This window comes from Pleuronectes platessa, chromosome 8 (genome assembly GCF_947347685.1).
Source record: "Pleuronectes platessa chromosome 8, fPlePla1.1, whole genome shotgun sequence".
Lineage (NCBI taxonomy): Eukaryota > Metazoa > Chordata > Actinopteri > Pleuronectiformes > Pleuronectidae > Pleuronectes > Pleuronectes platessa.
The window spans coordinates 19,041,107-19,056,884 of record NC_070633.1 but is presented as its reverse complement, the minus strand read 5'-3'; the positions used below and the strand labels follow the sequence as shown (position 1 = coordinate 19,056,884).

The following is a 15,778-nucleotide window of genomic DNA, read 5'->3' as shown; positions in this document are numbered from 1 at the left end:
CACTCCATATGTGTGATTACTTTGTCAAGCGTTGAATCACAGGAATTGATTTGGAGTTTAAACAGATGCTACATGTGAATATGAGAATTTGTACATGATTGACAACATTTAGGGGCTGGAAGCCTTCTGGTCTCTCTTTCCAGTTTGACCAATAACGTTTGAGCAGGCTTTGGTTGCCCACAGGCGCGGAGCAAAAGAGGCGGAACACAACAAATTGAAATGCATCGCCTCTTTAATTTATCTGCATTAATATGCAGATAGTTGTTGATGTCGATTAGTCAAAATGTCATCTGGATCGAAAACATCTCAAAGTATCCTCATGTGTGTTGTATTCTGTGCAGAGAAACAGACGACTCAACCAACTGATACCGGTTTACAGCGATTGTAAGACAGAGTCTTGGCCTTGATATCCACTCTTTACACCGGAAGCCCTGAATATTGGCAGTTCCCTCCACCGACGCTAATTGGTGATCGAATGGTAGCCGATGGGCTCCGAGATGGATTCGTAGGTGACACCTCTGCTTCACGGAGTTTCAGCTCACTGCAGTGTTTTCTATCTGTGTCGTCCTTGACTACCTTACAACTGCTAATAAATGGCTGCAGTTTACAAATGATGTTTTCCATGTTCTCAACTGTTTTTTTTTTATTGTACAGATCCAGTGTCCCCATGCTTGTAAATGGGGCACAGTGTGTCTATAAATAGATTTACTGTGGTAGCGAGCTGCTGGTTGTTAGGGGTTTATGTGTATATGTGTGTGCGGTTCTTTTTATGGGGTGTATGGAGGTGGCTGTGGCTATTGATGATGGTTTCTCTCTGGCCACTCTTCTCTTCAGCCCAGGGGGGTAATACCATTGAGGAAAGACTCCATTTCACATCTTGGCTCTCTACCATTCCCTAACGACCTGTCCTTGCGTAGTCTCCACCCCGCCACATCCACATTTTCCCCAGTAGCTCCCACTGCTCATCCACTCTGCTTCTCCCACTGTGAGGTAATCCATTTTACACTACCTTACACTCTCAGATCCCTCCTGTTCCCATAGCTCCTGCTCGAGAGCCCAGATCTGAAGAGGACGGGAGGTTTGGGAGTCTTATCTAAGATGAAAAAGACTCTGAGAGTGCCATGTATATTTTATTCTCTGCCCTCTGTTTTTATTCATCTTGGTCCTAATCATCCCCACATTATATGAATGAAGGATTGCACCATTATGCCTGCCTGCTCATCTTATCCTCTTGGATGATGATATCTGTGATGATGGGATCTGACATGATCCCTCTAATGGAAGTCTAAAGGTGGAATCTGCTGGAGAATGTACAGAGATGCCCCACTTCTCTCCCGATTGTGTTTGAACACACTTCTGCGGTCTTCCGTTCTATTGTTAATTGCTCTTTTGGAAAAGATTGCACTCCTTTGTCTGGATTTGAAGATGATTCTGCCTCTTTGTCCCATTAGTGTCTCGACGAATAACATTGCAATCATTTTAATTATGACAGCGCTGGGATCGAGGTCTTCAAGTAGGGCCTTGAGATGTAATTGGAGGGGCACAGGCGAACTGAGGAAAGGCATTTTTCTTCTGTGAAATTGCCTCAGTCTTGGGGACAGTAAATTGAGGTACTGAAAAATGATGTGATAATTCAGCCGCATGGTTTGGTAGAGGAAATGGTCTGAAAGTCACTTTCTAGAGAATTAGAAGGCAAAACTATATTCGCCTCCCGAGTCCACTGTCCTTCATGCAGTGGCATGAAATGAATTGATGAGACAGAGAGAGAGGGAAGTGTCGGTGTAAATGTTTGCAGCTAAAATGAAACTGCCTACTTGAGCATTCAGATTTGCTGAAGGGTGGGAGGCAGGAGCCGTAGTGAGGATACGCCGCCACACGTTCCACACTATTTCACGGCCTGAGCCTTTAATCACAACAGGCACAATGAATGCATGAAATGGAATTTAAATTTCTGATTGATTGATTCTATATTGATGACTGCCAGGGCTGGCTTAAGCATAAAAAAGACGTAGGGAAATAAAGCATCCCCTTAAAGAAGTCGAGTTCATGCTCCTCTCATGTGCCTGTTTGTTGCTTCAAATGTGCTTCAAAAGAAATATGAAAAATTTGCTTTTTGAAGTTTAATCTCTCACAAGAGAGGGTAGGAGGCTGAATGCAAATGCAGAAATTTGCTTTAGCTTTGCTTCTTACTGCTTATGGTGGAGAATTCTAACACAGTGGCTCTTGCAGATGTCGACAGCAGCCCTCAACCCCTCCGACTTTGGAGTTTGTCGCCTTGGGTTTTAGTGAAGGCCTCTAAATGAACAACACATGCACCATAAAAATAAGAGTAGGAGTGAAGATTCATAGCATTTGACACCTCTCTTAAAATAATGTTCGGTCCTCGCCTCCTCTCATTCGATTGTGTCTTGTTTCTTAATCCCCTCAAGGCATCGCACACAGTAACAGAGCTGGCATAAGCACATTTGGTACTGTTTGCAGTGTTGAGATTAACAGGATTACAGATTAGGGATTACACTGGCGTCATTCCTACCCATTTAACCTTGACCCCTGCCCCCAACTGGAACAATTCAAACGGTCAGCCCGAGCCTGTTTGTGTGTTTGTGAGACCTGAGTGTTTGCACAAAAGATCAAGTCATATTTGTTCAGGAATAACCACAAACAAAACGTGTGTGCTCTTCTTTTGTAGTGAGATCGTTTGGATTGTAGATCTTCTAATGAGTCTCTCGGGTCTGTGTCCGCTTTGATCAAGCCACTTTGGTGCAAGCGCATCAATACACAGTCAAAGGCAGAAAAGTGACAGTAGCAGGAACAACAGTAGCCTTTTGATGAGTGGATTAGCCGTTCTCCCTCTTTTTCCTTCTGCGTTTTCTCCATGCCACTGAACACGACGCAACTTCAGCGTTTCCATGGAGAACGTGCGGTTGCCAAGGCCTGTGGAGATTGAACACAGAGGGTCGTCGTTTTATTTCTGTCAGTCAGCGGCAAGGGGACGGATCGGGCAGCGGGGCAACAGGGGGAGAAGGGGGAAGAGGGAAGAGCCGGGACCCGAGGGGCTCAGAGGGTCCAGCTCTACTTTACAAGTTTATTTGTTGAAGGGATCACCTCCAGCCAGGCAGACTCTCGCCTGACAGTGTTAATGTACTGGCTCTCCTCAAAAGCCCTGGGGCACTTAGTGTTATTCACACTGTTAAAAAGAAGTGTCATGGAGGGAGGGGGACGGAGGAGACGGGACGTGCGAAGCTACATATGGCCAACCTTACCGGTGTTTATCTAGAGAGTTGTTACAGCTGAGGACCAGGCTCCGTCCTCCTGTTCCTCATCGCCTCTCATTAATCTAGCAGTATGGTCTTGGCCTGCATCCCATGATGTAGAGCAAGCAGGTTTAGAGTGACCACCCACCATGAGGAAATGCAATTTGTCCCTCCTCTCGGCCGTCACCTGCCATTGTTTACTCTTCCGCCACTTCATTCTGTCACGTCATTCAGCTGCTATAAAATCAGGAGGTATATATTTTAATTGATGTTTTCAAAGCTGCAAGATTAATGATCGCCCTTGGGGCTGAGTTTCTCGCTTATATCTCGCACCATTTTCCTGCATCATCCTCTCCTTTTCCTCGGCCTTTGTCTCCATTTCCACTTAATATTTTTGAGTATCTCCTTTTTTTTTGCTTTGCATTTGCTAGTTCCTCTTATCGGCCGATCTGCCAGCTCCATTTAGGGAGACTTATAATCCACGTGTGCAATTACAGCGCTCATATTCAGTCTGAGCTCCTTCCATCATTGGGAATGAAAAGGTTGGCACATTAGTCTCCATTCGCCTCTTCTTTATGCATGACTTAAAACACTGATTCTCGTTGACAGACTGAAACGTGGCTCTCAGGCTCTGCACACCTTTTGGCTGCTCTATACCTTATGACTATGTCTGCTGGAAATACCTTGTATGAGCTTCTGCTTAACATGAAATATTCATGTTCCATTTTCTTCCTGCTCTGCATTTTTGCATCTATTATTTTGGAGAGGAGGAGGACGGAGGAGCATTTGTGGTTGTATCTCGACTTCTAAGGTGTATATTATACATAGCACATAAAGTAGACGCATTAGGTTGTATAGAAGAGCAGACATTTGAGATCCATTAGCCATTATTCTGTTCGGGCTGTGCTATATCCTTATCTCCATTATAGTCTAATGTATTATAGTCTCCATTTAGCCATCCTGCTTCACACTTTAGGCCTTGAGCTCTCAGTGTCAGCTCCTCTCTTGCTCCCCACACTCTGGCCAGCATCACACATCTCCCCCTCCTCTCTTTCCTTCAGTTGTCGCTCCCTGCATCACAGACTGAAGGTCAACATTGGTTGGACGTAATCACAGCTGCAAATTGGGCAAGAAACGAGCCTTTCTGTGTCCCTGCTGTGTTTGTGTTGTCTCACCATTTAATCTGCTCCCAAGCCATGTCAGCAGCGTGGTTAAAAGTCAAGGCAGAGCCCAATGTCTTTCTGCAGACGTCGGCCATATCTTCATTCTGATTAATCATTAAGAACACATTGTTTCTTGAATGTTGGGGCTTAGATAGAAAATAGATTGATGATTCTCTAGGTGATATCTAACCCGTATGAGAAAGAAATATGAGGCTTGATATTTTTACATTTTAACCATAAGCTTTATTATCAATAAGTATTAATAACACAAGAGCACAGATACAACCAAATATATAAAAGTTAAATTAAGTAAATCCAAATTTTTCTGTGCAATGATTATTAACATAAATCCACATATTTCCTGCATTGTTTATTCTGTAAAATTAGAATTTCATATTGCTAAACAAAAACTGATATTGATATATCTTAAAAGCTCATATTGGTCAACTCCTATCAGCCAACTGGTAAATCATCAGGTTCTTAATCAAACTAAACTGAAAATTAACCAACAACCTTGATACTTGACTATTTTTTGTCACTTGTCAAGGAGCTTTTCCAAACAGCATCTCATATGTAATCTGTAGCGGCTCTTTTCTCTTTTTACCATTGTTTAGTTCGATTTCTGTTGCAGTCCATGTATAATAAAGGCTGAACAGATAAATAACCATTCAATTAAATAGCTACCAGATTAGTCAGTGATGAAAATAATAATCTATAGATTGTGCTATTGAAATATCTAATGAGTTGTTGCCTCAGACTTTATAAATAGAATTTGTTAAAGATAAACTTCATCAATGGAAAGTTTTATTTTAGGCAACAGCACATGTTCTGGGCCCAAGTGACCTGAAATAACAGTTGAGCCTGTAATGTTGAAAGTCTATTCCCTTCGTCTTCTCTCTGCTTCACTGTTTGGTGCAGCGGCCACTTCCTGTGGCTAATCATACGCTGATATGCCGTGGCACGAACCCCTGCTCCCTCCGAAATGAACAAACAAGGTACCGGGGGATCTTTAAGCGACCAGGGCTGTTGGTTTTTGTCGGCTCCACTGCGATACATTCTCTGAACGCCCACTGTTTCTTTCACGGCCTCGCTTTACATTACACTCTGCCTCCCTGTGAAGAGGAGACTTGGACGAGACTCAGAGAAAAGGGAGTGAGAGTTTCTTCTGCTGCACTGGCAAGCAGATTTAAGGCGTCCTGTTGAGCTTGGCTGGAAGGCCAAGAGGGGGCAGAGATGTTCGGCAGAAGGCTGACCTCCATCACATTAAAGGGACACTATGGGAGTTCGATTTTTGGTCCTTGTAGCCCTGTGTGCAAATGAATGATAACGTCAACGATCAAGTGATTATCTTTCTGGAATTCTCTTGGACAAAATGTATGGTATGATCTCCTATCAAGCTGTGTAAAATCAATAATGTATTGATCGTAATGCCGTCAGATGGATGATCGTTGCCCACAGGATTTGCTACGCTGAGCACAGTATGGCCACTGTTGTATTTTTAATGATAGTCACCTTTAATCAAACCCTGGTTTATAGAGAAACTAATAAACCCTTTGATGACATTATCAAATCCATTTTATGTCTGATTTGTGTCTGAAGAGTCTTTATGGGCTTGGTGGTCACCGTTTAATGTGTCTGGGTTGAGAGGGTTGTGACTCTGCTCTAATGTGGTATCTAGGGTTTTATAAAAGGGTGTGTGTATATTTGCGTGAGTGTGTTTGTGTAGACAGAGTATTTCCATGCAACGGTAGTGTGTGCTTGGTCTCATTCTCTCCTACGGGCCTCTAAATGGAGAAATGATGTTTTTGTAAGTGACTAGCTCACACTGTTCTCATGCTGCATCTTGTACTTTTCACACTCTGCTTGATGAAGACGGACTAAAGGGTCTGTATATTACCACAGGCCTGCAGAGAGGGGTTTAGGAGTGTATATAGAGTGTGATAAGGGGGTGGGGTAATTCTCCCGGAGTGAAGGACCCTTATTGTTGCCAGGTCTGTCTGTCACTGTCACCCACTCCTTTGCTCTTGGATAATTTCCCTCCCGTCAGCTTGTTTCTCTCCCGTCTCTTGCCTTTCATTCCGGTCTCGATAGTGTGAGGATTTTAGGGAAATGGAAGACGAGTGTCCCCACGGGTGATGGCTTCACCACTGGACTGAATTGGGAATTGGTTTGCCCTAAGGCTTTGTTGTCACTCACATTCTGCTTATTGATTGTGTGGAGGCTGCATGAGTGGGTGATTTATTTTTTCTTTCTTTCTTTCTCTCTCTGTGTGTGTGTGTGTGTGTGTGTGTGTGTGTGTGTGTGTGTGTTATTGGCAGCTCTTACTCTGTGTAGGTGACTACTTTGGAGTGAACTTTTGGAGCGTTGGCACTGTCAGCATGCACACGTCTCCCACACGCTGCTAAACCTGCAAAACAAAAGAAAGCAATATGTTGTTTGTTCTATAGAATCTGATATTTTCATATTTTAACATTATTTGCTTCTGTGTCACTGTTTTCTAGGTCAAGAGTTTCGATCCTGAGGAAATGGTGCTGTTGAGATGACCTGGGTGACCTCACTTTCCTCCCGAGATCATTCTCCAATCAAAAGACTGCAGCAAAATCTAGTCGGCACATGGTTGGCAGGTTCGCATGATGGACAGGTGATGGAGTCTTCCATCATCTTTCTGCACTAGTGACTCGGCCTGCCAAATCTCCTTCTGAGGCATCAGTGTGTACCAGTGGTCCGAGGCCCCCCATTTCTTTGCCATGGTGACATAAGAAGCGCTGCAATATGAGGGAGAGCCAACGTGAGACCGTCTCATTTCTTTCTCCAGTAGCTGCTGCAGCTGGTACCTTAACGCCATTTGTATTTCGCTCCATAGCAAGACTCGCTTTGTTGTGAATAATCGCTGCTCGCTGTTTTTGACGCACACCAAGAGAGACTGCCCCCAAGGCGTGTTGCTGGGCCGGTGTGGGGGCGAGACGATGCTGGGATGTGTGACACGCCTCCGTCGGCTGGTCCGTCTCCTCCCCCTGCAGACCTCCCTCCTCCTCCTCTTCCTCTTCTGCACCGTCAGCGTCTGCATCTCTGCCTACTTCCTCTATGGCGTCAAGCGAGAGCTGGAGCCATCGGGAGGGGGCGTGTCTGGAGCCGAAGGTGCGTCCGCCGACTCCGATGACCCGAGGGTCACGCCGTCCAGACTGCTGCCTCTCCAGGGCATTTCCGGGGGCCCCGGGGTGGATCCCGGAGGGGCCAGGACAGATCCTGTGGTTCTGGTGTTTGTGGAAAGCCAGTATTCTCAACTGGGTCAGGAGATTGTGGCCATTCTGGAGTCCGGCCGGTTCAGGTACCGGACTGAGATCTCTCCCGGTAAAGGGGACATGCCCACGTTGACAGACAAAGAGCGAGGCCGTTTCACACTGGTGATTTATGAGAACATCCTCAAGTATGTCAACTTGGACGCCTGGAACCGAGAGCTGCTGGACAAATACTGCGTGGAATATGGAGTGGGCATCATTGGCTTCTTCAAGGTTAGGACAACAGCACACTCCCTCTGCCTCCCTCCCTCCCTCCCTCCTTCCTTCCCTCCCTCCCTCCCTCCCTCCCTCCCTCCTCTCACTCACACCTTCTGCCCTGTCCATCTGGCTGCACAGTCTCTAAGGAGATGGGATTCACAGGACCTGCCTCAATCCCACTGCACTATTTCTCTTATTTTCTATCTGTCTTGTTTTTCTGTATTCTGTAGTCTGGCCTCCTTCCCCTCTTTTCGCCCAGTCTCTTGTTTCTCGTTCCTTGTTTTCTCTCCTTTTGTTTTATTTGCTCTGGATATTCTCTCCCCTCTCCTTCTCTCTCTTTTTGTATCAGTAATCCTTAGCTGAGCCTGTTTGCCCAGGGCCACTTTTCAGGTCTTATGGTTTTAATCACCATCTCTGAGCCCTAGAAAGAATATAGCGAGAGATATGGAGGCATAGATGGTGGTGCAGAGATGTCAGGCAGTGTAGGTGAAGGTCAGGAAAGCCTGGTGGGATTTACCATCTATTGGGAGAGGAGGAAGCGGAGCGAGGGCGTACATCCCAATGACCTGGACTCAGCACAGAGCTCTGTTTCTGAACAAACTGTTTGCAGTGGAGCTGGAGCGGTGTAGAGTTCAGTTTATTAGGTACACCCACCTAAGATAAATGCAATCAGATACAAATTCTACCATTGTGAAGATTATTCCATTTAGTTGAAACTAAAGAGAGATGTGATTCAGCTGTATGGTCATTTAATCTGTGTTGTCTGGTGTTTCAATTACTTATATTTTATGTATGGTTATTTTTTTATATAAAATTGGTTTAAACTAGAATGGCACCAAAGCATATACCAAATATGCCTGATTATTTTCATCAAGATCCATAAATTATTCTCTGAGAAGTCAAGGAAAATTTTAAAAAAAATCCTATTTCGCAATGTTAATGAAAGTAAAATAAATTCCTGGATTCAACTCTTTATCCAAATCTGCGCAAACATTTAATGGGTTCGTGTATGGCCAATCTTTACACCAAGTTTGATGAAATCCTTTTAGTATTTTTTGTGAAATCTTGCTGACAAACAGAAAGATAGCCGGAGGTGAAAACATATATATATATATATATTATGTATATAATAGAAGAAATTCATTTCTGACAAAAAAAAACCACATGGAACGTTATTTATTTTCCTATTTGGTGGAAATATTGGATTTTTCGTAACATATACAACAATGGCAGCTTCGGGCCTATAGTAATGATGAAAGAAAGATGAAGTTAAAATAAAAGAATGCATTATTTTACAATATAATATGTATATTGTTGTGTGCCTCAGAAATCAAGTATGGTTGGTCTCCGCAATGCAAAGATATCAGCAGCCCCAGTGTGGACACAAGCCAGTGCATATCAGTGTTAACTTAATGATGCTGTCACCAACGCCCACACGCACAGTGGGAAAGTTTAAAGTAATTCAGAAGTGAAATAGCAAGAGACGGTGGAATTTGTATATCCTCGGTTGTAGTGGTGTGAGAGAGATGGAGAGAATGACAAATGTAGGAGGGAAAATTTCAATGAATAATCACCGAACCAACCGTCTTTGAATCTTAGAGGACACGGCAGGAGGTGATTCATTTTGACTGCAATCTCGGAGCATAGCAGATTGAGCTTAGCAGGTAGAAGCTGCCTCATGCCTTCACATATGAGTAGGCCTGACATTCCTTATTTCACACATGATTGGAGAAATTGGGGGAATTATATCTTATAAGTTTCTGTCTTCATCACTCTGGTGTATGATGAATTTGTGTGATTTCTCTCTTGTTTCTGTCTCTCTGCTGATCAGGCCAATGAAAACAGTCTGCTCAGTGCACAGCTGAAAGGCTTCCCCCTCTTTCTGCACTCTAACTTGGGTCTGAAGGACTGCACGGTCAACCCCAAGTCCCCTCTGCTCTTTATAACTCGATCGGGGCAGCCCCTGCCAGGTCCTCTCCCGGGGGACGACTGGACCGTTTTCCAGTCCAACCACTCAACATACGAGCCCGTGCTGCTGGCCAAGACCCAATCGGCCGAGAGCATTGCGTCGATGGGGCAGAACGCCGCCCTGCTCCCATCTGTGGTGCAGGACCTGGGGCTCCACGATGGCATCCAGAGGGTCCTGTTCGGTAACAACTTGGTCTTCTGGCTGCACAAGCTGGTGTTTGTGGATGCTGTTGCTTTTCTGACAGGGAAGCGCCTCTCGCTGTCCCTGGAGCGCTACATGCTGGTGGACATAGATGACATCTTTGTGGGCAAAGAGGGCACGCGCATGAAGGTGCCTGATGTAAAGGTGAGTTTGTGAGTGTGCTGCGTCTGTTTTTGAATCGTTAAGAAAGTTATTTAATAGGAACTGAACCCACTTATGTATTCATCAACCAGTGTTTTCAACAGCCCTTAGCAGAAAAATAAGAAGTGCCTCACACATTGCATGTGCTATCTTCTGCCAGTCATAAAGAAACCCCGTTCTTCTTGCTCCTCTTCTCCTTTTGAATGCGTTCATCCCAGTAGGCTGCTCAAAGCTGACAGGCCCCACTGCTCACGCTGTCACAGAAGCTCCAGAGCAATGAATATTTCAGGGGCCCAGACACATACAAAGAATGTTGAAAAGTTCCTTGCTTGTGTCCCCTCAGAGCAAAACAGGCCCCCCTCGCATGTGGCGGCAGAGGGTGTAAGAAATACTTATGGAAGAAGCATCAAGGCCTCCTCACTCGCAACAGCAACAGCTTTTAGGAACAAATCACCCCCTGACAAGACGCAGAGAGTGAGAGAGGGTGTGTGCTGGGAGTATTATCCAGCGCGGAGATCAAATGAAACAAACACCCAAATCAGAAGAGAGCAAAATATCAAACAGAATGGAGGAGCGCAGTGAAGCAACTGGGAGTGGATGTTGGATGTTTACTGAAAGAAACTTGCAGAATGAAATATGTATGTGGGCATGCGTGTGCCTGCGTGCTCTCGCCTCCTCATCAATGCGATCGTGCACTAGTGTGAGCGCACACCATGGATTGACCCACTGCTCTTTTCTCCCACCGTTTCAGGCCCTGCTGGAGACACAGAGGGAGCTGCGCACCCATGTGCCCAACTTCACCTTCAATCTGGGCTTCTCAGGGAAATTCTTTCACGCTGGTAAGATGTGGCCTCTGAAGAGAACCTTTACTGCCGTTAGATCAAGCGGAAATATATAAGAGCGTGCACTAAACTTAAAGAGAAAACACTTCTGACACTGTAGAGTCTGTATTCATGATAGTTTAGAATCTCTACTGCTTTTCTTCTACTTCGTGTCATCCCCCACACTCCTCCCTTCCATATCTGAACTTCTTCTTTGACTTTCACTGCCTCCCTTTTTATCATCACGGACTCATTTTCACCTTTTGATTCTCCCTTTATCTGACCGTTTCTTATCTTTTCACTCCTTCGTCTCTTTTTCTATCTCCTTCCTCCTTTCCCGTGTGACTGTCCACCTTCTAGGCTCTGATGAGGAGGACCTGGGAGACGACCTGCTGCTTTCCTACGTGAAGGAGTTTTGGTGGTTTCCTCACATGTGGAGCCACATGCAGCCACATCTATTCCACAACCAGTCGGTGTTGGCTGAGCAGATGTTGCTCAACAAGAAATTTGCTATGGTGAGTCGGGGGGTGAGGGGTCAGATCCCAGCTCTGGGTGAGCGATATGCTATTGGTCAGTCTGAGGCCAGCAGCACAGTGGAACTGGTTACTTTGCTGCGGAGTTGGAGATGTGTTTTCTGTCGCCTGCAGCTCTTCATCACCGTGGCTGCTGCTTCCTGTTCAATTTCTCACTTGCATTATTTAAAAATGATCCTCAAACAAAAAACACTGCAGAAAATGACTTATTTCATTAGTTCAAATTATTTTTGATTAACGATCAGTGTCAACCCAAATTGTTGCGACAAGTGCAGTGCATTTCCTCAGCCAGATTCACAATAAAGGCCAGTTGATGCTGTGCAACAGCTCAGGCGCAGCATAAAGGCGGCAAACAGGTTTGTATCAATAAAATCAAATAACTTAGGATTACATCCTGTATCAATTTTCATCTGATTTCCTCATACTTATTTCGGCAGTGTGAATCCAGCACGGGCATGATGGAATCTGTCACTGCTGTTAAAACCTGTTATCTATCTTATAATTCTGGAATTCTCTATCTGTCTGAATGTGGTTCACATATCTCGAGAATCTTTAATCTTATCGGCTTCACACCTGACTTGGCGTTTTGATAAGGGCTTGAGGAAGTGCAGTGTTGAATTTTGCATTATATGTTCATGTTCATGTCAATAAACTTTGAATAATCAGGCGACCAGCGCTCAGTAGCAGCGGTGGCTGGGACTCATCACTGTGAGTGACATTGACGATCGCAGCAACAGCGTCTTCATGATAACTGATTCTCAAGTTCAGGGTTCTTTGTACTGAGTCTACTTCATTTGACTTTGAATAATCAGTCGGGCAGCTCTTTGTGCAGCAGCTGTGGTGCAGCTTCAGGGTTCTGTGGACCTCGGAGTCTTTACTCACCTAAGCTCAATTACTGCAGGTCACTTTTACAGTTACAGAAACAAAGCTGCAACCAGCATCACAACAGGCCAAACAACCAACCATTTCCAAACAGTCCAGTTTAGAATGGCCACTGCAATAGTTGAAGTAAATGCTGATCATAAATTGTATGAAAAAGCGGTCTGATGCCTTGAAAATCATTTTAACTTACTCACAGATGAATATCATTGTTTTTAGTGAGTCTTGCTCCTGGCACCTTTCCATTCTCTCTTCATCTTGTCTTTTTAACTGTCACTCGTGTATTTCCGTCCCCCAGGAACACGGGATCCCCACTAACATGGGCTACGCGGTAGCGCCACACCACTCAGGCGTCTACCCTGTCCACATTCAGCTGTACGATGCCTGGAAGAAGGTGTGGGGCATCAAAGTGACGAGCACAGAGGAGTACCCGCACCTGAAGCCTGCTCGCTTCCGGCGAGGTTTCATCCACAGCGGCATTAGTGTAAGAGCACCACTCATACACCCTGGCATCCATCAGGCCTCATTATCTTGTTACCTCCAGCCTGTTGCTTTTCCTCCACTTTGCTTCTCAACACCCGTTACTTTTCAGCCAGTAATCCCTTTCAGGGTTCTTTTTACCATCTACATAAGCTATCCATCATTCATTAAGTATCACTCCATCTCCACCTCCTCCAGTTCTTTTGTATTTATTCCTATCCCAAGGCCAGCGGTCGTTCTCCATCCTGCATTTGTCCATCATCCTCGATTCCTCCTTGACTACGTCTTGTCCCCAAAGACGCACAGTGGAATCTTGTTGTCTTTTACCATATATCAATGAGACAACAGAATTCCCAAAAGAAGCGAATCATCTCATTAGTCTGGCCGCGCTGTTGTATTCTTCCAAGGAGCAGGAGACGTAATGTAGTCAAGTGAACCAGTCTTGCATGAGACACCTGTCTGGGTCGCGCTGCCTAGCAGGCCTCAGCGCCATAACAGAGACTGACATCTCTGGCAACAGCATAGGTGGAGCGTGCACACAACAACTCACTGAAAATGTCAACAGCGAAATGTCAGGAAAAAAAACTGCACTTTATTTAGCTACACAGCAGTAGCTGGTGCTGAATAATACAGTTATGAGAACAAAATTGAAGTTGAATATTATACTCAAGAGGCTCAAAGGAAGGGAGAAAAAATCCTTATCTATTTTTCCCAGGTTGACCTTCAGCACTGATAGGAAACAGTGCAGCCTCAGTCCAGCTCCTTTCTAGTGTTGGCATTCAGTCTGCCTGTGTGGTCTCTCTGCTCTGTTCCCGTCCTTGAGATAGTGCTGTATGAATGGACAGTCTCCACTGCTCACTGATGATTGATATTCAGTTCCCCAGACACTTTAAACTGCAGAAGCCTTTCCATGAATTTTCATATAGATTCAGTGAATAAAAGGTTTGCTTTGGCCAGATGAGCTGCATAATCTGAAATTTTTTTATTGAAGGCAAACAATGTGTGGAGTAACTGCCTGGAGAAGTGACGGCTCCGCTCCGCTCCCAGCAGTGGCCTGGTGCTCTGTGTGTTATTGCTGAATGCGTTGCTTTGTAATTTTAGTTTTGTTTTTGTTGGTTTATTAGGTGACATTGTGTTTGTTTGTATCACAGGTGCTGCCCAGGCAGACATGCGGCCTTTTCACACACACTATCTTCTACAAAGACTACCCAAGCAGTCCCAATGAACTAGACAAACTCATCAACGGAGGAGAACTCTTCCAAACCGTTCTGCTGAACCCAGTGAGTGAAATAACACAAGCTCACAACAAAAGCTTTTGTCTCGTGCACATAGAAAACCCATTATATGGTGGTCTAAAGTAAAATTTAGATGAGCGGGAGAACAGTGACTCATCGGTGTCTCATTCAGTGACGTCGATGTCGTGCTTTCTCATTTTTCACCAGTGGTAAAGCTCCTTTTATTTGAGTCGAAAATACACCCAGTAAAATGACTGTTATTCATCAGGTTTTGTTGTCGGATGATAAAAAAAAGATTACTTTTATTATAACCATATGTGCAACACCTTTCAAACCCCTGCACAATCTGCTGGTCCTTGTAAAGACGAGATAAAATAATAAATGTGCTCTGATATATGACTAATAAAATAATGAATTGAGAAGCTGGAACCATCAAATGCTCAGCACTTTGTCGTTCTATTTATCACTGATGAAAACGTTTGTTTGTTTTCCTTATTATTCAATTCTTTTTTATTTGTATAGCGCCAAACCATAATATAATTATCACGAGACACTTTAAATAAAAGGTCAAGACTTTAACCTTTTTAGAGAAACCCATCAGTTCCCACAATGAGCAACACTTTGCCGACTGTGGAGAGAGAAAAACTCCCACGTTTACTGGAAGAAACCTCCAGCAGAACCAGATTCAATGTGGGCGGTTGGGGTGAGCAGAGGAAAATGGGGAGGAGAAGAGAGATGGGTGGAAAAAAGGGGAGAGAGAGAGATAAGGGAGAGAGGGAGTGAAGAAAATCTATATTGCTTTAAATGTCAAAATCCGGAAATGCTCTACTGTACTGATGACAGAAGGGAATGGTGGTTAAATTTTAATGCTTATAAGTTGGCTAACTTTGTTTATAAATCATGGAAAAATCAAGGTCAAGATGGATTATTTGTTTGTATTTGTTATTGATGCTTCTGCTCTGGTTTCTTTATTTTTTGGGGGATACTTTTTCTAAATATTGGTGTCTTACCAGCCTGTTCATGCTGTGCACATAATGTGTAAGAGGCACATAACAAAAATTAATCAATCAAAACATGAATGAATGTCATATACCGCACAGCGTCTACCAGAAAACATCTTCATCTCCTTGAATTAAACATTGTCTTCTCGTTCCGTCCATCCACAGATCAGTATCTTCATGACCCATCTGTCCAACTATGGGAACGATCGCCTCGGCCTGTACACCTTTAAAAGCCTGGTGATGTTCGTGCAGACGTGGACCAATTTAAAGATGCAGACGCTGCCGCCTATTCAACTGGCTCAGAAGTACTTCAGCCTGTTCCCCTCTGAGAGGGACCCCCTCTGGCAGGTGAGCAGAACGGGCTGACGATGACATAATGTAACCAACACATTTTAGTTTTCACTACACCAAAGTTTGCGTAAGGTGGACAGCCTCCATTTCGGTAATAGATTACTGCAATAAAAATAGAATATAGCTGATTTATATTTCTGTTAAAGAATACGTTAAATAGGACATGACACAGAAATAGCTTGAAGCCTTCGCATGCAGCTCATATCCAGACACAGTGCGTGTGTGGCTTCGGTCATGAACAATGCATTGCTTT

At 44.4% G+C, this 15,778-nt stretch overlaps 1 protein-coding gene across 4 annotated transcripts in view; it reads left to right on the top strand.

Moving 5' to 3' along the window:
• ndst1a (N-deacetylase/N-sulfotransferase (heparan glucosaminyl) 1a) overlaps window positions 1–15,778 on the top strand; it is a 40,798-nt gene that overhangs the window by 20,092 nt on the left and 4,928 nt on the right. For all 4 annotated transcript variants that reach the window (XM_053428255.1, XM_053428259.1, XM_053428256.1 and 1 more), the window contains exons 2-8: window positions 6,919–7,929; window positions 9,746–10,228; window positions 10,977–11,064; window positions 11,407–11,561; window positions 12,757–12,942; window positions 14,090–14,218; window positions 15,340–15,522. In XM_053428255.1, coding sequence (XP_053284230.1) covers window positions 7,384–7,929; window positions 9,746–10,228; window positions 10,977–11,064; window positions 11,407–11,561; window positions 12,757–12,942; window positions 14,090–14,218; window positions 15,340–15,522 — 1,770 coding nt within the window. In that variant the 5' untranslated portion in view covers window positions 6,919–7,383. The remainder of the gene's footprint in view (window positions 1–6,918; window positions 7,930–9,745; window positions 10,229–10,976; window positions 11,065–11,406; window positions 11,562–12,756; window positions 12,943–14,089; window positions 14,219–15,339; window positions 15,523–15,778) is intronic.